The 27,244-nt window shown below is 44.8% G+C and overlaps 1 protein-coding gene across 9 annotated transcripts in view; it reads right to left on the bottom strand.

Moving 5' to 3' along the window:
- The window catches only part of Schip1 (schwannomin interacting protein 1), a 690,937-nt gene that overhangs the window by 3,067 nt on the left and 660,626 nt on the right, over positions 1-27,244 (bottom strand). For all 9 annotated transcript variants that reach the window (XM_076574213.1, XM_076574214.1, XM_076574218.1 and 6 more), the window contains 4 exons: positions 8,101-8,218; positions 6,561-6,758; positions 5,654-5,777; positions 2,332-2,425 (listed from right to left, as the gene is read on the bottom strand). In XM_076574213.1, the coding sequence (XP_076430328.1) occupies positions 2,332-2,425; positions 5,654-5,777; positions 6,561-6,758; positions 8,101-8,218 (534 nt within the window). The remainder of the gene's footprint in view (positions 1-2,331; positions 2,426-5,653; positions 5,778-6,560; positions 6,759-8,100; positions 8,219-27,244) is intronic.

Below are 27,244 nucleotides of genomic sequence, written 5' to 3'. Positions count from 1 at the left end.
ACCGTGTCCCTGCCTTTTATAGGACTGCTCCAACTGAGAAGCTCCCTCTATCACCTCCAGACTAGCTACCTCTCACCTCCTGACCCCAAGGTCCCACTTACTCTGTCTCCCAAATCACCCCATCTATACACATAGGCTCACGGAGAAACTAATATGAAGCCTAACACCTTTAGAAATGGCGGTGGCGGCTGAGGTGGGAGGGGGGGGCGGCGGGAGGAGGAGGGGGGCAGCGGCAGCAGGAGGAAGGGGGCGGCGGGAGTCCCTCAGTGTCTCCTTCAGCAAGGAATGCCAGCATCTCCACAGAGATGGAGGCAGTTTCTGCTACCACAGGAAAATCGGAGCTTATGGAAGACTGCTGACTTCTTTTGTGAACTACAGGACCTGGCTGCAAACTTCACTGCTGATTTCCTGTCTTTTCAATTCCATGACACTTGAATTCTGGGTAAGGTGCTGTACAGTTGCTGACGTGTGATGCCCCAACAGGTCTCCAGGTGGCAATAGCAGCATTTGAGTTATTCTCAACTTACAAGGCCTACTTTTCCCCTTTTTCAGATGAGGGATAAGATAACTTGAAGCATACAAACCAGGGGCCATACAAGTGTGAGGACTGGATTCCAGAATCTGGATCCAGTCTGGATTCCAGAATCCACGTATATGCTGGGTGGGCATGGAGACCTGCCTGTAATTGTAATCTCAGAAGGCAGAGGTAGGGGAGCCCCAGAGCAAGCTGGTTAGCCAGACTAGCCATGTAGGTAGAGCAGAGATCAAGTACGATTCTTGACATCCACTTTGGGCTTTCACATGCAGGTGCTCACTGTGGGCCCTAAAACTGAGCCTCAACAGTATGCAGCTTTTGTTTATTACAAATATTGTTTCAATGACATTGCATGATTAGAAACATAGTTTATCACCTGTTCCTCACTGAGGCAAAATCCTGCGGCAGGGCTGAGCACACTGGCACTACTTGTGATTTTGAGCTTCTGGGGCACATGCCTAATGCCTTATGCCATTGGGATGAGCAGAGTTCTTTTGGGGGGAAGCTTCTCTCTTCTCTCTCAATACATTTTGGGGCTTAGCAGCAACTGTTATCTCCTGGTTTAAGAATGTCATGTGGACTATCTTGGAAAAGGTGCCACAGTCCACTTGAAATCACAGGTATATTTGCAGTATTTCATGTGCATATATACATCATCTATAACACACATGTATGATATATACTGTACATGTATGGTGGGCTTTCCTATGAGGGGAGTTACTAAGAACTGGAACTCCCTGACCAGCACTTGCCTGATTCATTACTTCTAACCAGCGAGGTGGCTGGAGCCATGTCCAGCATGACACTCAGATCTCAGAATTTCCCCATGGTGAGAACGATCTGGTGGCACCCGGGCTGTGGAAAGATGCCAGGATCCTTGCCTTCTAGGCATGGCAGTAATGTTCAAGAGCTGGGCCACATATTAGCTGGTGTCTCTTTGTGGCACCAACCATGTGCTACTCCTGTGCTGGAAACAACAGAATGGAAGGAATGAGGGCCAACTGCCTTGGTGGGAGTGGGGGTGGGTGGATGGGCAGTTTTGCAGGATGAAGTCCTTCTAGGCTAGAACTGTTGCTCTGATTTAGGGAACAGTGTAAGAGGTCCTCATGGACTGACAGCTATCATCATTTCTGGGCTTGGAGATGGATGACTCAGTGAGTATAATGCTTGCTTTGAAAGTGTGAGAACTGGAGTTTGGAACCTGTGAGCCTTGTTATCTTTGTCAACTTTAACACAGCTTGGAGTTACCTGAGAAGAAAGCTTTGACTAAGGAACTGACAAGATCAGATTGGCTGGTGAGCCTGTCTGTGGGAGATGTCCTCATTGTTAATTGATGCAGGAAGGCCCAGCCCACTGTGGGTGGTACCACTCCCCAGGCAAGTGGTCCCAGACTGTATGAAGAAGGTAGCTGAGGATGAAGGAGCCTGAGTGAGCTGGACAGTGAAGGAGCCAGCCAACAGCCTTCCTGCATGGTTTCTGCCTTAGAGTTCCTGCCTTGACTTCCTTCAGTGATGGACTAGAACCTGCAGGCACTCCAGCTTGTCCTCTGACCTCCACATGCGTGGCGGAGCACATGCATTACCCTCACCCCCAACATTCAGAGTAAGAATAATGCGTTTCCTAAAGAGATTTGGGGCCTCTTCCTCTCTTGTAAACGGCAAACACCAATAGCTGTTTGGTGAGTTAGGTACAAAAGCAAGGGATTAAGTTCCCAAGAGCCGATGTTTGTCTTTGTCCTTTAACTTCGGTCTACCCATGGCTACTTTTCTCCTTTGGAAGAGGGGAGCCAGACTGACCTGGTCAAGTCTTCTATGTCCACCAGCATGGCATCTTGTTCTGTGTGCAGCTCATCTCGGATGAGGAGCAGCTGGACCAACTCTTCATTCAAACCTGGGTCAAAAAAAGGGAACACTAAAAACTACATCAAAACCAGAACATGCAACTATGTATGGCCCATTATGCATGTTCACAGACACAAAAGTACATATAAAGTATAATTCAACATCATAGGAAAGGAGCTTCTTTCGTGTGTATGTGTGATTTGCATGTGTGTATTTGTATGATCTTTTCATGTATAGGTGCACAACCATACATGTGGAGGTCCAAAATTTATGTTGGGAATGATAATTCCACCATGAAAATAAGACCTCGTAATCAAACCCAGAGCTCACTCACACACTACTCTTGCTAGCCACACAGCTAGTCTTGCTAGCCACACAGCTAGTCTTGCTAACCTTCTCACTCTAGGGATCTGCTGTAGCTACCTTCTGAGGTAGGATTACGGGTGGCATCGTACCCACCCAGCATTTACACGGTATTCTGGGGATCTGAATTCCAGTGGACTCTTATATTAGCTTCTCATACATGCAGGTCAAGCACCCGCTGGAGCAACATAACCTGTTTGTAAAATTAAAGAAACGCTGAAGAGAAGAAATAAACCACAGATGGAATATCTCCTATCTGAAATGTTCAGGACCAGAAGTGTCTCTGCTTTCTAAGTTGTTTGAGTTTTGGAGTATTTACCCATAATAGAAAAGATTCAATCAGTTAAGTAACCCAAGCCCAAGATATGAAACTCTTCGGATATTCCATAACATTTTGGGTTTTAGATTTAGAAATATTCAACCTGTGTTTTCCATTCACTCATAATACAGTCACAAAAGAAATTGCTAGCTGCTAGAAAAACAGCTTGTTAGTAGAACCAGGGCTTCAGGGCTGGGGCGGTGGCCCAGTAATTAAGAGCACTTGTTGCTCTCGCAGAGGACCTGGGTTCGGTTCCCAATACCTACATGGCAGCTCACAACCACCTGTAACTCCAGTTCCAGAGGATCTAATGCCCTGTTCTGTTCTCTACAGGGACTGCATGTATGCAGTATGCAGACAAAACACCCATGCAGATAAAATAAAAACAAAATTTAAAAACTATGTGCTAAATAAATGTCTTTAACAAAAAAAACCCAGGACTTTGGGGAAGTGTGAAGAGTAGTTTTTAGATTACATTATTTCTTCACCCTTCAACTTTGGGAGCTCCCCAGTCTCTAAGGGTGACACCCAGATGCCAGAGGTGGGCACATCCAGGATGCCCAGGGCCTTTACACGACTCTAGGGAGCGGTGTGCTCTGAGAACATTCTCCGAAATACTGCAAAGTTAGATTTCTGGTGTAGCAGGATGTGTAAGATCTGAGGTAAGATGTCTGGAAAACAGAGTACAATGAGAATATTCCTGAGTGCTTGCCCTTACAGCCAGAAACTAAATGTATGAATATGGAAACATTTCTAGTGCCCTCCCCCCAAATTAGGGGGCTGGGTCAATGTGGTTCAGGAAAAAGCAAGGAGCTCGTTCTTAAGTTTTTCCCTTAGAGAAGCTAAGAGTTACAGCTATTAGGTCCACACAAAGGGAAAAGACCCACTGAAAAAAGCCGTGAGCAAAGACCCAAAAGGAGGGCGTAGGCTTGTTGCGATGGGCCCCTTGGACATGTTTTCAGAGATTTTGACTTCAAACGAGGCCTCTGTGCCTTCAGTTCAGAAGAGTTTGCATCTTGAAAGGGGGGGGGGGGATCATACCCAAAGCTCTAAAAACTCCACGTGCACCTAACAAGCAACTTTATGACTTCAAAGTCTAGAGGAAGGTGTTTCCATGGTAAAATACTCTTAACCCTTGGATGTGTAACAAGCCCAGTGATGACACAAAATTAAAGTTAATGTATATCCTGTGAATCTAGGGTTTTAAAATGAAAACCCTAAAGCCGGGTGTGGTGGCGCACACCTTTAATCCCAGCACTCGGGAGGCAGCGGCAGACAGATCTCTGAGTTCGAGGCCAGCCTGGTCTGCAGGGTGAGTTCCAGGGCAGCCAGGGCTGTTACACAGAGAAACCCTGTTTCGAAAACGCCAAACACCAAGCAACAAAACAAAAATATTAAAATCCTAAACCCTTTTCTCTTGATTCTGAAACAATACTACGTAAGCACTGAATAGATCTCGGTTTTTATTTAGACCCAGTGAAAAAAAAATCATCTTTTACAGTTGCTCCTGGGTGGCCTTCCTGACCACCAGCCAAGAGAGCGCCTGCACATCGGAACCCTTCGTGCGTGACAGATTGGTTTTCGCACCCCAGCCCAGCCCCATAGTAAGTTTTAAACTTTCTACTATGGAAAATTGCAAACTCACATAACAGCAGAGAAATCTGTTTAATGATTCCCTACAGATTCCATCAGGCTTCAACAACGACCAGCTTGAATCATCTCTCTCCCGAGTCTCCAGGACTATTTTACAGTAATTTTAGAAACATATAGTCTTGTTTCTAAAGGCATAAATGTGCATCTCTAAAAGAAAGGGCTATTTAAAATTCACAAGATTCCCATATCTTTAGCAAACTAATAATAATAATAATAATAATAATAATAATAATAATAATAGAAAGGTCTATTTGAATGCATTTGATAGGTATTTCTCTTCTCTCAGAATTCCTCTCAATCTTCTAAATCCATAGGATTATACAGTCATATTCTGGGGACTGGGGCGGGTGATATCATCTGGGGACCTCGCTGCCTGGTGGGGACACCATCTTTCCCTGGGCCAACCATGGCCTGCTCTCCGTATGACAGATGACCTTCAGTGATCGCCACCCCCACCAACTCCCCACCCTCTCTGGACGCTTCTGTTTAGGCACTTTATGCTGAAGGGGAAATCTTCTACTTTGTAATTTTTCCATATTTGTAACTATATATTCACCACCTAAAAATCAGTGTCATTTGATGTGAGTGAAGGCAATGATACCTCAAACAAATGTGTACGTGAGTAAAGCAGAAGGGATAATTGTGAAAAGCTTACAGCTACAGAAGTTTATTTCACCAACAGAGGTGTGTTAAATACATGCCCCGTGACAGGAGCTAGCAATTTAAAAAGGACCCGTAACCATGGTGAACCTTGGACAATTCTAAAAGCTCCTGACGTTTTACAGTTAGAAAAGGAAAGAAACAATGAAAGAGTCCTGTGGTTGTCTTGAACCTTGCAAACACACAGACAGCCCAGGGAAGATACCCCACAGAAGGACTGCATCCACAAAGCAGCCTCACCGCCCCTCACCGTTCTCCATCCCAGGCGGATCTCCCACTTACTTTCAATCTGGGAGTGGAGATCGTTGACGATCACCTGTAGCTGCCCGATCGTCATGTCTCTCAGGTCAGTGGGCTTTAAACTTCTTTTCATCAAACATTCACTTATGTGAGGCATGTGTGGCAGCTGCAGACACAAAGGGGGGGGGGAGGTGTGAGCAGAGCGGCCAAGACCCCAGGAAAGATCCTGTCTGCTCTCAGGAGACCCCCCCCCTCCATCGCCCACTTCCCCAGCCTCTGCGCTTCCCAATGGTGGCCCCACATTGCACATCCGTTTCTTACTATGATGCCCTGTGCATCCCAAAGGATGCGCTGTCTGCATCATGGGCTTTCTGGTTGGTCTCTGACACACGAGTTATAGGGTACGTAAGTAACAGGGAGAGCGTGGATAAAATGAACAATATCACAATATCAGCTGCTGTTTAATACTTTATACCCTGCCATCAGGCGTTCGAAATGCTCTGAATGCCTTTCTCACTGTCTTCAACAATCATACTCTCACCCAGATGCCGCTACCCACATTGCACGAGAGAAAACGGACACGTGAGTCCAGACCCGGGCAGCAGGTCCGTGGCAGAGCCTATTGTGACTGCTAGGTCCTGGGCACTAATTCATGACATCATGCCGTCTCCCTCGAAAGGTGGGAGTGGGAACTGATAGCAGCAGTGCACTGTGATGTGAACACAGGGACACAGGAGACCTGGACCCAGGGTGGAGTTTACTTCTGTGAAATGTCGCGTGTTTTTCAGTGTGGCAGCGGAAAGGAAAAAAGAAACAGACTTCGTTCTTTCTCAACTGCCAGTGCTTTTGACAAACTGCCTCAGAGAAACCCAGGTTTGCATAACTCTGGGGAAGAACCCATCTTCAGCCCCAAACGCTCGCTTGCACCCCGGCCTCCTCCGCTGCTTACAAGATCAGCGACGGGAGACTTTTTCCTGTTCTGTTTTTCCACTTCCACTTGCATCTTGGCCATTGGCTTGGCCATGGCAAGGGCCATTTTGGCTTCGGCTTGTAACTTCTTTTGCCTCGTGAGGAAGTCCATGTCATCCAGGGATTCCGATTCCTCCTCGGTCGTGTCTCTATCGGAATAGGAAGAACTCTGCTTGCTCTGTGAAGGAAGAGAGAGCAGCTTCAAGTTTCACACCAGCCGTTGAGCAGTCAGGGAAGGGGGCTAGCAACTGGGTCCTCTCTCAGCACGGCTGGTGTGTGTGTGCGTGCGTGTGTGCGTGTGTGCGTGCGTGTGTGCGTGTGTGTGTGTGTGTGTGTGTGTGTGTGTGTGTGTGTGTGTGTACACGTCCTGGGAGCAATTCCACTACCCATTTGATCTCACCGCGGCCAGTCAGTCACAAGATAACCTTAAAAAGAGCCCGTTTGGAATGACTCTGCTTTGTGGACAAACAGAAGGCACGGTGGAAGTTACAATGGTGTCGTGTTCAATCATGGAGCCCAGAGCCAGGGTCAGAGACGGTCTTCTGAGAGCCGGCATCTAATGACATCTGCACTGTGCTCAGAGGCCAACAGGCACTTGCTGATCAATGGTACAAAGGTACAGCACAGGGGGAACACATTCTAGCGGCAAGCATTCAGATTATCCGTGACTTCTGGAACACGTGAGAAAGAGCTGAGCTCCTAGTTCTAAGTCCAACAGGGAAGGATTCCTTCGTACATATATGTATGTGTGGAACAGAGAGGTTACTCACTGAGCCCCGGTCAGCTGTGAACTCGTTATGTTGCCTAGGCTGACTTTAAATTTGTGATCCGGGGCTAGAGAGGTGGCTCAGTGGTTAAGAGCACTGGTTGCTCTTCTAGAGGTCCTGAGTTCAATTCCCAGCAACCATATGGTGGCTCACAACCATCTATAATGAGATCTGGCGCCCTCTTCTGGTGTGCAGGCAATCCAGGCAGAACAATGTAAATAGAATAAATATATATATATATATTGCACGAGAGAAAACGGACACGTGAGTCCAGACCCGGGCAGCAGGTCCGTGGCAGAGCCTATTGTGACTGCTAGGTCCTGGGCACTAATTCATGACATCATGCCGTCTCCCTCGAAAGGTGGGAGTGGGAACTGATAGCAGCAGTGCACTGTGATATGAACACAGGAACACAGGAGACCCGAACCCAGGTTAATATATATATATATTATATATTTAATATATATATTAATATATAATATATATATATTAAATTTGTGATCCTCCTGCCACAGCCCCGTAAGCACACGTCACCACGCCCACCTTCCTTTTATAATCCCTAAAAGCGTAAGTGACTTCTCTCATAGTCGCTAACTTTAACAAGCCTTATTTCTCCTTATTGTGTCATGACTCTGATTCTGCAGTCAGTCACTGCCAAATTCTCGAAGCGTGCAGTCCCGAGACGCTGCCTTTCCCACCCCTGGAATGACTGCTCCTGGGTCACCCGCGCCGGTGGCGGCCGAGTGGACTTACCATGGGCGACAAGGGGGTGTCCAGGCTGGTCTCAGTCTTACTGTCGTCTGCATCGCTGTCCTTGTCGCTGCTGCTGTCGTTGACAAAGCATATCTGAAGGTTCATCCCGCTCTGCAGTCTGGGCGGAAACAAACAGGACACCCGCTCGACTTAGCCGTTCGGTATCTGGCTGTAGCTCGTTAAACTGAGTTTACTAACAGAAAACAGTCATTGTTCTTCACGTGGAGAAGTAAGTGATCCAAATCATTCTACATTTCCTTTGTTGTTGAGACAGGGTTTTGCTATGCAGCCCAGGCTGGCAATCCCGCCTCAGCCTATTCTCTCCTGAATCTTACGAGAGGACCTCCCAGGATTCCACTCTTTTTTTTCCACACCAGTCTGGTTTTAAAGTTATATGTTATAGCACCCCGTGAATAGCAAACACATAGTTGGCTCATACACAAAGATGTTCTGTGTTTCCAATTCTGTCCATCAAGATGAAAAAGACTTCTTCAGCCAATAACATGTGTGGTGTTATTTAGGATTCTGTTTAAAAGGATAGCCCAGAGACGCTCACCAGTAGGCCAAGACTACAGCTCTCTGCAGAAAGCCTCCTTCCCCTCCAGTAAGACAGGATCACTTGAAGGAAACCTTTACTAAAGCAGTTTCCAAACACCAACAGAGAAAGCTCACTTACGTCTCTTAAAGACGAAAACACCGTGGGTTCGTCAACCCCAGGAAACGTAAGGAAATCCCAAGGTGTTCAGTCTTAGAATACGTGTGCTTCTGTGCACCTTCTCCCACACCCAGCAGTTCGAGACCAGCCACCTCTCCAGAGCTCATTACACCAGGATTCTGAAGGATGCTCCTGGCAGTGGAGTCAGAAAGGGCAAACGCTGGCGATGAACGTAGCCAGCCCGTGGGCTCAGCTCTAGGTCCTGACCGGCCTTTGAAGGTGAGCCACATTTGGTGCTTCTCAGTGTCTCTAATACCCCAGTCTTGTGGAGAAGCAGGTCTCATAGAGGGGGAGGCTACCACCGTGAGCCAGTCTAAGCCAGCTTTGGGGCAGAGGGTACCGAATTTGCTCTGGTGTCATTACGGCCACAGGGAGCTAATCTAACATCTGACATTTGTGTATGCTTTTATTTACTTTAATGATGGAGAAACTTTGCACGCATTGCTCCTATGACTGATTTAAAAATGTTTATTTGATTGAAAACACAGGATCCGCCCATTTGGACTGCATTGCAATTAGGACAGGTATGTACTGCCACCTATTGTTAAATTCTACAATTACACAAGCTCGAGCTTACTTATTTTCCCTTCAAGAAAAGGTAGCCGCTCTCCGGCATTATTAGCTTCTTTCAATCTTCCCAACACAGACAAGGAGCCCAGGCCCAGGGCTGCAGGGAAGCAGACCACAGGTTCTGAGTTGACAGTGGGTTCCCGATCTTGAGTGTGTTCAGAGCTGGGCACGAGGTAGGTGCTCCGTACATATGAACTACTTTCTTTTCTCCACTTTCTGGAAGCTGGGCAAAGGGATGGAGACCCCTGGAGCTAATACGGCCTTCTAAAGGGATCTCCGGGGTCCCTAACACTTCTCACCCATTCCCAGCAATCCCTGATGCAGTCAGCCTTCTGAGCTGTCGGTAACTAGTAAGCAGCTGCCCTCCAGGTGTGCTGGGACACGCCTCCCTCAAACTTTCCCCATCAACGATCAGGTTTCCCCCGATCCAGACAAGTCAAATTTAATACATTTGTGATATCTGTAGTTCATCTAAAAAGTGGAACCAAGCAATTTCTAACAATAAAATCAGTTTTATTTTTGATTTGGTTTGGAAGGCAACAGCAAAGACAAACAGAGAAGGGACAGACACATCTTAAGGGCTAATCTCTCCTGAACCTAGGATTACGTAGCATTCTGAGATATGCACAAGGCCTCAAGAGATCCCAGATATCTGGCTGCCGGAGATAAAGATTGTAAAAATATAAAACAACCAGCAAACGGCACCACAAAACCAAGTTAAAGATGCCCAAGGACAAATATCTTCCTTCTGAAGAAAATGTGATTAAATTTCTGCAGCTCTGCCCCAAACCGGTCAACCACCCCCCAAGGAGCATCTAACCCGGGAGAGTTAAGAGGAAAGACTTAGCAGCTGGGGGAAGTGGAGGAACGCCTCAGGTACAAATGCAGAAAAACCCCTTAGTGGCACAGTAATCCCATGGGAAACTGAAGGGCGCTTGGGCGGGTCGGGTGGCTTGTAATTCCTTACAGTGGTAATCGCCAAGAATGTTACTCGAAGGAATGATGTGACATCATAGCTGATTCAGAGAAGGTTTTAGTAAAGACATCTTAAATGGGCTCCCGTTTCAAGAGGGATTTGTTTGCCTTTAGCCTTTAATCGCATTTTAGGAGGGAGCCAGCTCAAGGTAAACTCAACCACAGTCCCTAAGCAAGACTGGCTGTGGGGTGATGGGGGCCACTAGGTCTTCTAAAGGCCTCTGTGCCACGGAGATAATCCCCATTCCAGTCTTGCAGCCTGGCAGTGAGATATGCAGCTGTCTGAAAGGTTTACTTCTGAAGACTCCACTTCCCTGGGTTTCCAGCCTCATGCAGCCTCGCTTACAAGTACCGTAAACTTCACTCTGGGTCTCTGCGTCCTTGGTCTCTCGAGCACAGTGCCAAGGGAAAACAATATTTCAAAGTATCCCATTCAGGATCATTGGATGTTTTAAAAAAGACTTATTTGCGTGTTTGTGTCTATGTGAGTATATATACACAGGAGTGTGAGCGTCTGTGGAAGCCATAAGGGGGTGCCAGACTCCTTGAAGACTGCAGGCATCTGAGGGCCACTAGAAATGGGTGCTGGGATCTGATCTGGTCTGAACCATTGCGCTAAGTCCTTTAATTGATGTTCTGAGGTACTTAGCAGAACACTGCATAGAAACTCCATTGGTAATCTGTCTTGCTGGCTGATGGCTGGGCTGGGGGCGGGAGGGGAATCGCATGGGGAGATTCAGCTGCCCTGTCTTCCAGCCAGAAGACCAGCTCTTAATAGGTCTGTGCTGACTTCAGATGCAGTTGTGAGGAATGTTATTAAAACATGCACGGGACTGGAGGACAGCAGTCAGAAAGTTCTTTGCTCCCAAAGGAGATCTCAAAACACAGCCAGTGCTAGACAATTTAGTAAAACACCACACCACCAAAACCCCAAACTCAAAAACAGCTCTTCAGGCACGGTGACACATCCCCATAATCCTAGCAGAGGAACCAGAGGCAGGAAGGTTGAGAGCTGAGACCATCCTGGGCTGCATGAGGAGTTCCAATCTCTAAAAGCCAAGGAATTGGCATACAGATCAGTGGTAGAACACTTGCTTAGGATGTGCAAGGCCCTAGGTCTGATTGCTAGTGCTGGGTGGGGGGCAGTGAATTTTAATTTTATTTCATTAAAAATACAGATACAAGACTAAGGTTCTCCAGAGAGAAACAACTTCATGGTTCTAAACTTTGCTGGTGACTTCCAGAAGGGCAGAAAGGATTGTAAAGCAGGTCTTGTCCTTGGTGTTAGGCTGGGGTGATTAAGGGCTGGTGTGAGCTCTGAAGCCCGGAGTTTCTCCTTGTTTTCTGGTTCCAGAAATGAGAATCTGGCTTAGGCATCAATACACAAAAATGTAAGATTCTGTGTATATGTGCACAAGCGTGTCGAGTTCACATGTGGAGGTCAGAGGAGGTTTTCCTCTATCTCTATTTATTTTATTCTTTTGAGTCAGGGTCTCTCACTGAACCCGAAGTTTTGACGAGGCTGGCTGGCTAGTGAACTCCCAGGTTCTACCTACCTTCAGGCCTCCCATACTGGGGTTAGAGACATTGCTGTCATGCCCAGCTTTTATGTGGGTGCTGGGGATTTGAACTTGGGTTTTCACACTTGCACAGCAATCACCCTCACTCACTGAGCCATCTCCTCGACCCATTTTTATGATTCTCTTAAGACTTCATGGTCTTCTCTTGTGCCCTTACTCTGCCATCACTCTCTGAACGGGTTCTCCTGCTGGTGGATGTGTGAGTGATTCATCTCAGAGCTCCAGGAACACACGAGAGCTCTTTCTGACAAGAGCAGTCAAGGGACCTCAGTGACCTCTAGCGGACTGCAGATGCTTAAGTCCAACACAGATGGGCAGAGCTGCCCAGCTAATGGCAGGCTCCCGAGCAGAGCTAAACACTTACCTTGTGTGCTACTGATGGCCGCACATTTCACTATGCATCATCATTGTGGCGATGGGTAAATGGCTCAAGGTTGCAGAACGGGAGATCTCATGCTGGACTTCTGATTTTTTTAATCCAGTGGCATTTCTCCCATGCTACTCTTAATAGTGGGTTTTAATTTACTAGACCCTGCCTGTGTCTGGCAGCGTAATTTTACAGGGCTCATGCCTCCTACCGTTGCTCATAGTTCCAAGGGAATTGTACGGCTTCACTCAGGAAACAGAGCAAGAAAGAACTTCCATGTGCCCATGGATTTCGAGCTTGCATTGCTCATTAACTGTCTACAGCCAGTGAGGCTTGTGAGTCACAGCCATGCTGTGCCATTCATAACTCAACATCTCCAACTAGTTTGCAGCCAAGCTGGAAGAACACATTATTTCCATTTATTTGAATGGATCTTTGATGCATTATTCAAAGGTTTTATACATAATGAATAATCACCCGTACTTTTCATGCCATTTTTCTGTTTCATATTGATTTCAAAGGGGATAGAGCATAAAATATGGATTATAACTACCCAAGGGTCTATATAAATGCGTTTCATTTTTCTGGGACTACGTCACAGTGAATGTGAGAACAACAGAGTTTTGGGTAAGCTTTAGCTACACTCTATGTGGGACTGTGGTAGGTCCAGAGGAGGCACCACTGCTTTGTAAAGAACTGCGAACTATTTCTCCATCCCACAGTTTGCCTCTTTCTTTCCCCATTGACTGTGTTTGTAGACATTTACCTTGAGAACTGGACAAATTCCTATTGATGTCTTAAAAAATGGTGAAAAAGGAACATGGTTTCTATTTTTCCACATTTGTTATGAAAATACAATGCTATGTCTTATTTTATTCTAGCAGGATTGTGTAAACTTCCTCTTGCTGTGAGGTATAGTTAAGAAATAGGAAAACACTCGATTTAAAAATCATTCTATGTACCAATGTTGCTGGTTCAACATATGGCATCATCACACAAAAGCAATGTAAAGGATTTTCTTAAGCATGTATATAGAGAAAAGGATTGCTTGATTGCTCATCCATCCATCCATCCATCCATCCATCCATCCATCCATCAATTCATGCATGCACGGATCAGGCAATCCATCCATCCATCCATCCATCCATCCATCCATCCATCCATCCATCCATCCATCCATCCATCCATCCATCAATTCATGCATGCACGAATCAGGCAATAGCTCCAGAAGCTCTGTAGCATCAGCAACCCAGTGCTGAGTACCTGCTGTCCCCTTTTGCACAGGGCACAGACGTTCTAATTAATTTGCTACAGTCCTACTATGCTCTGTTGGTTTTTATTTGGATCACTTCACTCACTCCAGTTTCTTGTTGGACCCTACAAGCATTTTGTGGTTCTCCACCTCTAAAAGTGGAGGCATGGCAGTTAAGTGAGGCATCAGCACCAGGTCGTCCAACAGGTAGCAAGTGCTGGAGTCATCGATCAGAATGTGTCAGTAGAAGCGTGGAAACACACACACACTGGAAGGGAACTCAGAAGCACTTGGTGGACACTCCCTATTCCGTATATGTGCAAGCAGATACTTTTGCTACCTGGCCATTCATAAAGCAAGGTATTAGCCAGGAATGTTAGAGCAGAGAGCTTCAGTTGAAAGGCAGTAAGGCTGGCAGAGGGATGAACCCAGGAGGGAGCACAGAGGACCACGCTCCAGTTGTGTGTCCAGAGAAGCTAACGGGTATTTCTAACTATGTGCCAGGGATTGGATTATTTGATGGGAGAATGTGCCAAATTGTACTGACCGGCATCTTAAAGGAAAAGGATAACTCTAAAGGCAGTGGACGTGTAAATGACCACACAGGGGTTTCCTCTATAAACCCTGCAGACACTTCTCCCCTTTCTGCTTCCATCTCTTAGGTCTAGTTCTTAAGCCTGCTTTCTGTACATGCTCAAAGCATGGCTAACAGGCTGCCAAGGCCTCATGGTCACAGAATCTTCTCAGTGGTTTAAGCAGCTCGTAGACTAGGGGCCTCCATCCACCAGCTTTCCTTTGGAGAAACCTCAGCCTGCTCCCTAACCTGGGCTCCAGAGAGCTGTAAATACTTGCATTCCTCAGACAGCTGTCGGGTCTCACTCCACATCAGTGTCAATTTCCTTCACTAATGACCACTTCTGAGTAATTGAATTTGGAATTACAGGATTTTAATGTCAGGGAAATGTATTTTCAAGAGAAATACTCTCTGCTGTGAATGGAAGGCTAGAACGGGCCCTCTTAGGATAGTAGGCACAAAATAGCCATCTCCCCCAGATGTCGAATGTGGCCTATTTCCACCTTAATTGAGTTCAGATGATTTCTAAGCAGCCTATTTATGAAATAAAAAGTTACCATTTGTGAGCATCTATTATATGCCAGGCACTTTACCTACCTCACTTAGAAAGGAAGTATGGAGTGGGGACCCTGCTTTACACAGGAAAAACAGGCAAAATCCGCACAAGGTCACAGTCGTCTATATTCTCCCTCTTGAGGGGTAGGGCACTTAAAGAGGGCAGAATGAATTCATAAATGAGAGAAAAAAGAGAAGATAAAAAAGAAACAAAATAAAGCCAAAAATGAAACAGAAAGCTGGAAACTGAAATGCCTAAGAATAAAAGTGAACTATGATGAGCTATTGCTCAGCTAGCAAACACACACACATACACACACATGCACACACACACACACACACACACACACACACACACACACACACACACACTGGAATGGCTGTGAAAAAGGCTGAAACGGCCCGATATAGTCTTAAATGGAAAAAAAAGGCCATAAACAGTAGCTATAGTATGGTTTCAATTTTATAAATAAAAATGCACAGGTAAGGGCCAGTGTGGTAGCTCTTCTGGAAAAGTCACCTCCTGCCGAGCCTGATGAGTTCAATGCCCAGGACTCACGACAATGGAAGGACCTGACTCCCAGGAGTTGCCATCTCACCTCCACACACGTGCCAGGGCACGCCTGTGCTCCCCGCCCCACAATAAATAGATACAATGTAGTGTTTTTTTAAAGTATACGTAAGGTGGGAGGAGATATACTTAAGGACTTTTCAAGGAAGACATGAGGTTGACATTAGCTTGTCTCTCTTGAAGGCGTCTGAGTTGTCATGTGTGGGCCCTCAGCAAGAATTAAAAAAGGAAAAGGAGAGAAAGCGAGAGCTGGTGGGGGAGCCGTGCGTTGGAGGAAAGGTGAGCAGGACTCAGCGGTTGACAGCTGCGGGCTGACTCAGACCACCCGCAAGAGGGGCAGTGACTCACACGTGAGTCAGCCTCAGCTCTGATTCGGGCAGGCTGCTGTGGCTAGTGGGAGATGATACGTGGGCAGCCGGGAAGCCGCCTCCTTGTAAGTGAGCATCTCCGTGGACAGGCTCTTCCACTCCCCCACGGACACCCCTCCCAGTCCCAGCCCTGCTCCTCTCCCTGCAGTAGACCATAGACCCTAGGTAACTGTGTTCCTCTGAGACAGCCAACCCACTTACTCGGCTCAGCCCCCGAACGGAAACATCTCTCCAGCAGGTAGCTGCCAGAGCCAGGCAGGGCAAAGACGCCAGCTTTCCTTTGTCAGGGGTCTAAGTGGCTCCTGAGAAAGTACGGCAGAGCAGGGTCAGTGCGTGGTGACCTTTGAGACTAACTGCATTAGTCAGATTTCTTTGTTTGTCTCTCATTTGGGCGATGGGATGAAACCCAGAGCCTCACACATACCGAGCTCAGCCCCACTGAGCGCCATTCTAACATGTCGGTGATGACTTCAAGTTATTTTATACTTCTTGACACGGAAATACAGCCTTCACCTCTTTTATGATCATATTGAGAAACATTTAGAAGTTGCCACTGAGGCTTGGCTCTACAGTAAGCTTTACCTTAAAAACAGCCCTTTCAAGGCTAACTCCTGGGGGCGGAGGAGATGGCTCAGTGGTTAGAGCCCTCCTTGTTCTCGCAGAGGACCTAGATTCTGTTCCCAGCACCCACCCACGCAGCAGCAAGGGTGTCACTGGGGGGACAAGCAAGGCCCTGGTGCTACAAGGAGAGTTCAACTCTGCTGTGACAAGTTCCAGGAGACTGCCACCAAATGACAGTGTCTGTCCACCCTGACAGGAGGGCTGCCCTCACGAACTCCGTGCACAGCTGTTGCTGACACATGAACCGTATGTGACCAGCCAGTGAGCACTCCAGCTGGCAGGGGAGAGGGGACCCATGAGAACCTACCCTCAACCGAGAAGCTAACAGGTGAGAAGCTTGGGGGCTTTTGTTATGGGCGTGGCCCCTGGGAGGCTGACCGTACCTCCGTGGATGTCCCCCACCCATGAGCACAGGGGCAACACACACTGGGCCCTGTGGATTATTAAAACAATAACAACAAGCACAAAGTTGGGAGGGGGTGAGAGGGGGTGAGCAGCTCTGGAAGGAGTTACAGGTGGAAAGGGGATGGATGGGATCAAAAGAACTGGTGTGACATTCTCCAAGAACTGATAACCGCCTATAAAAAAAAAGCGTACGTCCAATAAGTCTAAAATAGTCCGCAACTGAAATCAAAATTCTAAGTGCCGAGAGGGCATTTCATTGGCAGTTTGTTTTTGTTTTTTTAACTTTCCATGTGCGATAATCAGCAGTGTGTGGAAGCAAATAAAAATGCAACAGAAATAACGAGAGCAAACACCAAGAAAGTAGAGATCAGGCACTCTTCTGGGTATTTCACTCGCCTTCTCATAATAACCCCAGGAAGAAGGCACAGTGATTACCCCCATTTTACAGATGAGGAGGTTGAGGCCCAAGTAAAGTCATCAGCAAGTGCTACTAAGTAGCAGTCAGGGTTCTAAGTCAGGTCTGCTGGCTCTTAAGACCCTGGCAGCTACTTCCTTCCTAGTGACTGACTCAACAATGCTCTGAACAGTGGTTGGTGCAGGGCACTGCTGTGAACACAGAGAGGAGAGACACTTTTCTTTGTCCTCTGAGAGGGTTGTGGGAGGACCGAACAGTTGATGGGAGGCACCAGGACCTGGAAGAATGGGGTACTATGATGGAAAGGCAGGAATCTTTTTTTTTAATGGCATTTTTACCAATACTATTTATTTATTTATCTTTCTACTTAACTGTGAATCTATTATGCATCTGAAAAGACACAACAAATTATGGCCACCAGATGGCCCACCCCCATAATCTGTTTAAATAGTATCATGTAAGGGCTTGTGTTCTCAGTAAAAATACCTTCCATGGGTTTCACGCATGTGATCATCTGTGAGAGAAAAACCTGAAGGGCACAGTAAAGTTTTATAAGATTGAACTAAAGGATGGTGTCGGATGGGAATGTGGCTCGGCTGAGCTAGTTGGTTGAGCTCTTGACAAATAAGCATGGGGCTCTGAGCTCGGTCAGCAGCAGTGACGGAGAAGAAGGGGTGCTGTTAGACCTCGAGCCAACCAGCTCACTGCTGCCAGTGGGCTTCTCTTCTAGTAGTAGCATTTGCACACCTAAGGCCCAACACACGTGCGAGACCACTGTCTAAAGGGAGTGCAAATTCCACTGATGGTGTCATGAGAACATGTCAAAGATTATGCAAAACCAAAGCTAATATCTAGAAGCTCTTTTAATTAAACATTCAGCTGTCCACCAAAGTCAATTTTTATTATAACATATAGCCCTGTGCCCACCCCCAGCCCTTTTTGAAACAGCTCAGGCAATTGAATTCTCATTGTTGATAAAAAAAGAAAATTCATAAGACAGGGTACAGCTGGTTATGCCTTTAGCAAGATGTCAAACTCAGCCTGCACAAAATTAATTGCACCTAATTAAACTGGGGTCATTGGCATTATTGTAAAGCAAGGCTATTTATTAGACAAAGAAAATTTCACAAATACCAATTTGCTTTTCTTTCAGATTTGTGAAAGAGAAGAATTGCTTACATAATTAAATTTGTTTTGCTATTTTAATCTTATTACTTCTCAAAAGATCCACTTTAAATCCTGCCTTGCTTTTGAAATTGCATAATATTTGAGAATACTAGAGGTCTCCTTGAAACAAGGCATTCAGAAAAAGACAGGTTTCCTGTCGAGTTCCTAGTGACTGTACAGAGAGAAGTAAAAGCAGATGCAGAGCCACAATTTTCTGTGATGCTGCTACCACCAATGTGAAGACTTAAAAAAAAAAAAACCACACACACAACAAATTAATGGAATGTGCATGGGATTAATGTGAAGTTTTAGCGATGCGCCATGCATTACAAATAAGTCATGTTAGTATGCACTTCTTATTTCAAGGAGGATGCTGCAGAGTGAGTCTCAGCACACGTAGACAGGTCAGCCTTTCTCTCATGCTGGGCTGACACAAGCCACTCCACTTATGTCCAGGAGATTATGCAAAAATTATTACTGTTAGATTCAAGGTGGTGATTCATTTTCCTGGCAAATGATGCTGCCTCAGTCTCTCTCTCTCTCTCTCTCTCTCTCTCTCTCTCTCTCTCTCTCTCTCTCTCTCTCTCTCTCTCTCTCTCTCTCTCTCAGCCCCTGTGGATCTGTGGATCTCTTTTCTTTAAAGCCTCCTGGGTTCACTTTTACGGGTCTGAATTGGCCCTGTTTCCCGCCCTCCCACCCAAACACAGAGGAGGTACCAGGTGTTTGTTTGTGATTGGCCCCGCTTCAGCCATTCACCAATAAACAGAGAAGACCATGAAAGAAATGAATTTTGATTCAGGGATGTTGGGCTGGTTGAGATAAGTAAACAGTAATCATTATTCAAACCAGCTGCTCAAAAACACTCTGGGGAGTTTGTTTTTTATCATAAGCCTGGAGGGAAGGATACAGCTCGTCTAGGCTACTCGCTCTGCAAGAGTGATAAAGACGGTTTTTTAGGAGGCCCTTATACTGATGGGTGTTAAAGAAAACCCATCTTGAGGTAAGAAGATAGTGCAAAACCGGACTTCTCCTTGGCTACTGTGAGGGCAGGAGATGGGAGAGGAGGGCAAGTTTTCTTTGCAAGGTCGGGTTGGGTTGTAATGTTTGAAAATGCTAGATTTCCTAGGTGCCTATTGCTAATGACCTTTCCATCTTGTGTCCGTGCAGCAGCTAGGCCTGCTCCTGTCCCCTCCACACTAAGCTACGTAAGCTCTAAATGTGGACACAGAACAATAACTGATCATTAATATGGCCAATGAAAAAATTCTATGGGGAAGCATTATACTAGTAATACAAGCAAAGTTGAGAGTGATGGTGTGTGTCTGTACTCTGAGCACACAGGAGACTGCAGTCGGAGGATGGAAAGGGGAAGGCCAGCCTTGGCCTTATAGCAAGACGACCCCCCCCCCCAAGAATATTACTAAACCTGCCATTTCTTGGAAATCTCATTTCAAAAAATAGGTAATCCACTTTTCTTATTTCCTATTAAGCAGTTAAGACCTTTTTCAAAACGATAAAAGAACGACAAAGATCATACAGTTTCAGTTTAAGAAGGTGATTATGTCTGGATTAGCAAATTTTGAAGGAAAATGTGACACTGTGGATGCCACACTCCAGTACTAGTCAGGTCTAATGAGCTGTGTTATGCAGCAATATCCAACTTTCTCTGGCTATAGTATTAGGCATAAAATGTCTTTATGGGATTATTGTAAGCCTAGCTTACATTTAACAGCTTGTCACTTTTTTAAAAACTGCTTAAAGAGAGCTAACACAGTCTAGAAAAACCTAGCAGTGCTGAATCCTAGTGGACCACTGCAAACTTGAACTCGAAGGCATGGCTGACACACTCAGACTTTCATATGCTTCAGAATTCCTCGCATACTGAATGTGACTAATGTTTTGCAGGTAAATTCACATCCTTTAAAAAGCATAAGCATGAAGCAGATTGGGTTTTCCGAAGACTCCATTCACTTCCGTAGGTCCTGCCTTAAAAAGCAAGCTTACAACTTCCGAGTCCAATACTTGGGGTGCTTTGGACAGGGTCTGACTTGGTAGCCCCAGCTTGCCTGGTGCTTACTATATTGGCCTCAAATACTCTCTAATCTTTCTGCCTCAGTATTCCCTGTGCTGGGCCTATGTGACCATGCCTGGCTCTGTGCCAATTAATCTTAAATCTGGCAGTACATTTCATATTGAGGACTGAGCTCTTCAGGGTAGCAGATTCATTGACAGGTCTACCTGGTTCTGGTTGTTTAACTAACTGAACACATCTGCTCTGGTACATTTTGGAGTACTGTCCTGCTGAGCTGACATCCTCAAACACTTCTGTAAGAGGCAAGGTATTTCCAGCCCAGTGGAAAGCTTTGGGGATGACTGGTAGCGATTGGGGTGGGGTTTGGTAGGGGTGGGAAGGGAATAGAGACAGTGATGGAAGACAGTAGCCAGAATACATCATAAAGATGTATGAAAATAACAAAGAACAAAAGTAATCAATGGAAACACTTACAAAGAAAAAAAAATTATATCCCAATCGCCTAAATGACCACATGTTATATAACAGGGTTATATAATAGTGACTGAGCTTTCCTGGAGTCCTTCCCTCCCACACTATGGCTGACAGGGGTGATGATGGTCCATCCTAGCAGATTTTCCTATTGACAAGACAAAGTGATGTTTCTCAGAAACATTTAGGATCCTTATTAACTATCATCTTGAGGGGAACTAGAAAAGTCATCCTGTTCTCACAGATGATGAGCTCATCTCAGAACAGAGACGAGCCCATCTGAAAGAACAGGCTATTAATAATCTCTCGAAGGCAAGCCAACAAGTGCAGCTTGTTATGTGCTACTGCGAAGCACATTTGTGTTTGCATAGCTGTCTCCAGGGGGAAGAGGAGTCGGTGCTTTTCCAATTTGGCTCTGCTGGAAGTCTCAAGTGGCTCTGGGAATTCTAGGGAGGGATGGAGAGAGGCACTGAAGGGTGGGGAGGGCGGAAGAAGGAGGGATGGAGGAAGCATTTTCTGCACATCAGTACTCCAGGCACCCCAATTCCTGACCTTAGGTCCATCAGAGAAACTTTGTTTTACATCCGGGGTTTCTTCAAGCAATTTTATTTGAGATGATATATCTGCTGAAGTCAGGGGTGTGGTGCACTTCTTTAATCCCAGCATTGAGCGGCAGAGGCAGGCGGCTCTTTGTGAGTCCAAGGCCAGCCAGGGGGACACAGTGAGGTTCTGTCTTAATAAAAAAACCAAATCAAGACAAATACTGAAAGCCTCCACGAGACTTAACCATAGCACAGTTCTGAAACCCTACTAAACTAGTATCTGTCGAGGGAAGAAAGACACAAAGGAAAGGAAACAACAGCACCAGAGTATGAAAAAATTTAGAAGGTAAAATGAAACAGAGAGAGAGAGCAATTCAAGTGCTTCCTCAGCCGGCTTCAGACTGGCTGGTGGGGGAGGGACATGAATCGATACCACAGAACCCCGCATTATTGGGGGAGCACAGTAGAGCTGTGCACAGACTCAGTACTTGAAGGGACCATTTAGACCAGCTCTCTGCCTGGCTAATCGTTGGCCTGGAAGAATCAGGAAGTTGACGTGCTCTGGACTGGAGCACCTAGGCACGTGCTAACCTTCCAAGCCTTCCCTTCCCAGGGTTATCAGACATGGCCGCACAGGCTTACGACCCCTCACAATAAGGCTGGAAGGTTCTTTTATATTGTCAGTCATAAGCCAAGAAAAAAGACCAGTAGATACTTTCAACTGGCTGTATTCTGGAGAAAGAGTGCCCCAGTTTGGCCAGTTCCATCGTGAAGATCCCCATTCATTTGTTCAACAATACTCAAAAGAGAGTCTGCATTACTTCATGTGGTTGTCTTGGTAACGAACACAACAAAGACTTGCTTACCAGTAATTTATACCTGAGTGATGGCAGAAGACACGGAACAGATTTGAATATATTATATAATGTCTTAATAAGAGTGACAAGAGCTAAAGAGAAAACCGAATCAGGGTGAGTGGGTACAGAGGATAAGAGAGAAAATAGTAAGGACATGTGTGTTTATTTTCAATAAGGCCATCAGGGAAGGACTCTCTGAGGAGATGATGTATGTTTAAAAAAAATCCAACCCATAATGTAAGACAGTAAAATAGCCTTTATTATCCTATACTTAATGATTATCAGACGGGAAGTAAAATAAAGAAACTTATGGAGAAAATCACGGCTAATATAAAGCTCAGTCAAAACTATTTGAAACAGTCAAACTAAAACTTAAAAAGTTTCACTGAAATCAACTATACTAACAATTCTGAAAGTGTAAAGAAAATGGGGAAATACCTAGAAACATCATCTCATTAGAACTGACTCAAGAGGGCTGGGGAGACGACTCAGCGGTCAAGAGCACTGGCTGCTCTTCCAGAGGACCCAGCTGCAGGCATGCATGCAGGCAGACACTGTCTACATAATAAATAAATATATAACCCTTAAAAAAGGTGACTCAACAGGGCAGCAACAGGATGTCCAGGAAGAGCCCCAGTGAGGGCCCAGCATCAACAGTGTAGCTGAAACCAGGGGCCTCGACCCAGACCAATGATTCTTTGTGATGAACTTGTGCATGTAAAGATGTATGGATAAAGGGCTTTACTGTGCGACCCACTGTGTCACACTGCAGCTTCATGACCACAGACTTTCCCTTTCTTCCTTTTTTATCTTAAATTTTATTTTGAGGGCAGATGCGAGGGTACAGGAGATAGATGGGATTGGGATGTATGATGTGAAAGACATGAAGAGTCAATTAAAAAAGAAAGTTTTAAAAAATGAAAAAACAGGTACAATCAAGTATCCTTCTTTTTAGATTTATCTATTTATTATGTACACAGTGTTTTGCCTGCATGTGTTCCTTCAGGCCAGAAGAGGGCACCAGATCTCATTACAGATGGTTGTGAGCCACCATGTGGTTGCTGGGAACTGAACTCAGGACCTCTGGAAGAGCAGTCAGTGCTCTTAACCTCTGAACCATCTCTCCAGCCCAATCAAGTATCTCTCAAGGAATGCAAGCCGTTGTTGAAACAGACACGTACACAACAGACCAACGCAGGTGAGTTCTACCGACCTCATAGAAGCAGATCATTACAATATTATGTAGACATCAGGGGCACAACTGGAAAGAAACATAAGTCCCAGCCCATTTTTAAGCCAGATAATTCTAAAATCAGACAAAATATTTTAAGAAAAGAATATAAGGGCTGGAGAGATGGCTCAGAGGTTAAGAGCACTGACTGCTCTTCCAGAAGTCCTGAGTTCAATTCCCAGCAACCACATGGTGGCTCACAACCATCTGTAATGTGATCTGGTGCCCTCTTCTGGCCTGTAGTCATACATGCTGTATACACAATAAATAAATAAATCTTAAAAAAAAAGAAAAGAATATAAAAAGACCCATGCCAATCATGAATATAAATGTAATAATCTTAAGTAAGATATTAAAAATTAAGAATATGAAAAAAGTTTATACCAATTAGCTTAGGTTTATATTGGATATGCAAAGATGGTTCAATATTTTGAAAATCTATAATGTACTTCACTGATTCACTAACAGATCAAGATCAAGTAAGTGACAAAATTATTTTAGCAATGAAGAAAAATCATGTGGTAGTATTCATCGCCCACTTACCATCAAGGTTCTTTGTAAATTATCAATACAGGGGAACATTACTAATTCTATACAAAGAGTAATTAGATATGACATATAGTTACTGTCCCTCTAAAAAGGCGACTGCAGAACCAGTCTACTCAGTATGAGGAGTGAGCTAATGATTGTACCCACAGTGATTTCTAATCCTCACTGTATTCAAATACAAAGTCCAAAGTCAAGTACAAAAGAAACAGAGAAAGAAAACAGGGGCCAGAGGCTGGGGAGAAATCAATTGAGCCACTGCACTTGGTAAAAGAGATTGTTTACAAATCCCCAAAGAATCTTTGTAACCCACAGACTGCTATAAGAAATTACAGAAGTAATATCAGCGATAGTAAAGTGAGTATAAGACCCACGGGTGGTATAGCATAGTGGCAGAGCACGGACTAGCACTCCCAGGACTAGGTTTGACCCCTCCCCCCGCCACAGGAAGTGGTAGAAAGGGGGGTTGGCTAGCTTAAGAAGTTAGTTGCAATTCTTTCTCTTTGGCAGCAAGCCACAAGAAAGCTTTATTAAAGGGAATTTAAAGAGTCAAGACAGGAAGTCTCTAGAAGTAAGTCTAACAAAACATGTGCAGCATCTCTAAATGGAAAAAAAACAAATCCTTATTTTCAAAAAGACTTCATAGATGGAAAGATAGACTGTGTTCATGGATAAGAAGATTTCATACTGTGAAAATGTAATTCTTCCTAAATTGATCTATACACAGATTCAATGAGAATCTTTAAAAAAATCTATGAAATTATTGAACTTTATAAGATGACTTAAATTTATATGAAGGAATAAAAAAAAACCAAGATGTATTCTCTCATTTTATTAAAAGCATTAATTTTCTTTTTTGTCTGACTGAAAAAATTAAGGAGACTTGACTATCCAAATACTGGGATGTATTTTGAAGCTATAGTAATTAAAATAAATAAATAAATAAAGTTTTGGAGCAAGAGTAGGAACAATGAAATAAACAAGTAAAATAAATATTCCCATGATTGTAAAGCACGAGCAGGAGTGATCTGAGAGATCAGTGAGTGGAGGAGGTAATTAATTAATTAATTATGTTTAATGCAGTAGTTTATGTAGCCACTTTTGTAACGGTGGGCACTGGGATGTTCTGGAATGCTTGCGGCTGTCACATGCTGCTCAGAAACCCTCTTGTCCATGTCTTCTGCACAGGTGAGAATTTCTCTTTGATTTAAACATAATAAAATGGTTGCTATAAAGAGGAAGAAGAAAGCAGTCTTCTCTCCCATACCTTGTAAAGAAATCAATTGACAGATTATAGATTTCTAAAAAACCAACACTTTCAACCTTTGGTAGGACTAGCAAATATCTACAGGACTATGGGTAGAAATAGGTTTTGTTTGGCTTTCGAGACAGGGTTTTCTGTAGCACAGGTTCACCTTAAACTTGCTGTCTACTCAGGTGGGCCTTGAGCTCTGACCCTTCTCCCTACACTTCCTGTGGGTGGGGACTGCAGACAAGTACCACCATGCCCAGGTAAGGATTTCTTACACAAAATTATAGGCAACACTGACCAGAAAAAAAAATTACTTATATTAAAATCAAGACTTATAGTCACAAAACACATAAGGAAGTGAAAAACAAGTTACAAGCTGAGAAAAGATATTTGCAATGTGTATTTAGGATTCATAATATGGAATAATATAATGAGTAATATTATGACTAAATAACCTTGATAAGGAAACGCATACACATGAAGAAGGAGGAGGAGGAGGAGGAGGAGGAGGAGGAAGAATACCAGAAATTTGAAATAAGACACAGACTTTTCACAGAAGAGAATATGCAACTAGTTAACAACACGAAATGCTGCCATATTCCTACTTAACTAACAAATAGTTTTTCAAAGATAATACAAAGTGCTGAAAGGTCTCAGAGGCACGGGGTCTCTGAAAGACTCCTGCTAGGAGAGTATCCTGTGACTACCAGGTTGGTAAATGATTGTCATTATGTCATCAGTGGGAACATTCATGTATTTTCCTCATAAATCCACCCTTGTGTGCACACTAAAGAGAAATTCTCCAACCTGTGCAGAAGACATGGACAAGAGGGTTTCTGAGCAGCATGTGACAGCCGCAAGCATTCCAGAACATCCCAGTGCCCACCATTACAAAAGTGGCTACATAAACTACTGCATTCACTTAGGAGAGCAGACTGTGGAATTCAAAACGACGCATGCATGGGCAGAGAGTACAAAAGAGGAACTGGCTATTCACGTCAAACAGCAGTGTGCCTCAAGTAACTCAAACACGTTATATGGCTCAGGTGAAATAATGTCTGCTCTCAAGAACACTCACATTTGATAGTTAACCGATCCTAAGTTGTGCTGTAACTACAAAGGGAGAATGAAAAGAAGAATGGAGGGCGTGTTTGTGGGCAGAATGTGATAAAAGATAAATCCCAATTTTATTTCCTTCCTTCCTTCCTTCCTTCCTTCCTTCCTTCCTTCCTTCCTTCCTTCCTTCCTTCCTTCCTTCCTTCCTTCCTTCCTTCCTTCCCATAGACAGTATTTTTCTATGTAGCCCCGACTGTTCTGGAACTCACCCTATAGACCAGGCTGGCCTCAAACTCAGAGAAATAATAGATGGCTATTTAAACTAAAACCTGAGCACATAAGCATTTTATGTACAGATATGTAGGTAAACACCCAAAGTAGCAGCCAAGGAGCTGGAGTGTACTCCTTCTACAGAGCAGAACAAGATGCTGGCACGTGTGTATACACACATTACAATACCCAGTTCTCTACATTATAATAGAGCAGGGTATGGGGGTCAAGGAACGATGAATATGGTCACTGCCACCTTCATGGATATATGTAAACACACATTTCATTAATAAGTAAATGCATTTTATCAAACTGCATGACATGTATCACAAATATATTAAACACACCTGATAAGAACACAGAGGTATGAGTTTACAAAGAAAGCTTCCCATTTGTGCCAGAGGGATGTAACAGTGTGCCAAGACAGGTGGGGCATCTAGATAAGACATTCTGGTCCCCTGGGGGTGGAGCAGAGAGCAAGAGCAAAAATCTGTAAGGCCCAGTCTCCTCATTTTGCACTCAGGAAAAGTCAGGATGAGTAAAATGAAATGAGTTGTTATTCTCATTATGCAAAGTAGGGTAAGACAAACCTGCAGGTCTCCAGGCCAGAACCTTTCTGCCACAGCTACCCGGAGGTGAAAGGCCAGGGGGCAGACTAACTTTCTAGCTCCTGAGGGCAATACTGGAAGAGAAGGCCAGTACCCAGCTAAGGAGGAGATGCCTTAACATTCCATGGGCAAACCAGAGTGTGC

Source organism: Peromyscus maniculatus, chromosome 6 (assembly GCF_049852395.1).
Source record: "Peromyscus maniculatus bairdii isolate BWxNUB_F1_BW_parent chromosome 6, HU_Pman_BW_mat_3.1, whole genome shotgun sequence".
Classification (NCBI taxonomy): domain Eukaryota; kingdom Metazoa; phylum Chordata; class Mammalia; order Rodentia; family Cricetidae; genus Peromyscus; species Peromyscus maniculatus.
The sequence above is the reverse complement of the archived record's forward strand: the minus strand, read 5'-3'. Positions and strand labels throughout refer to the sequence as shown.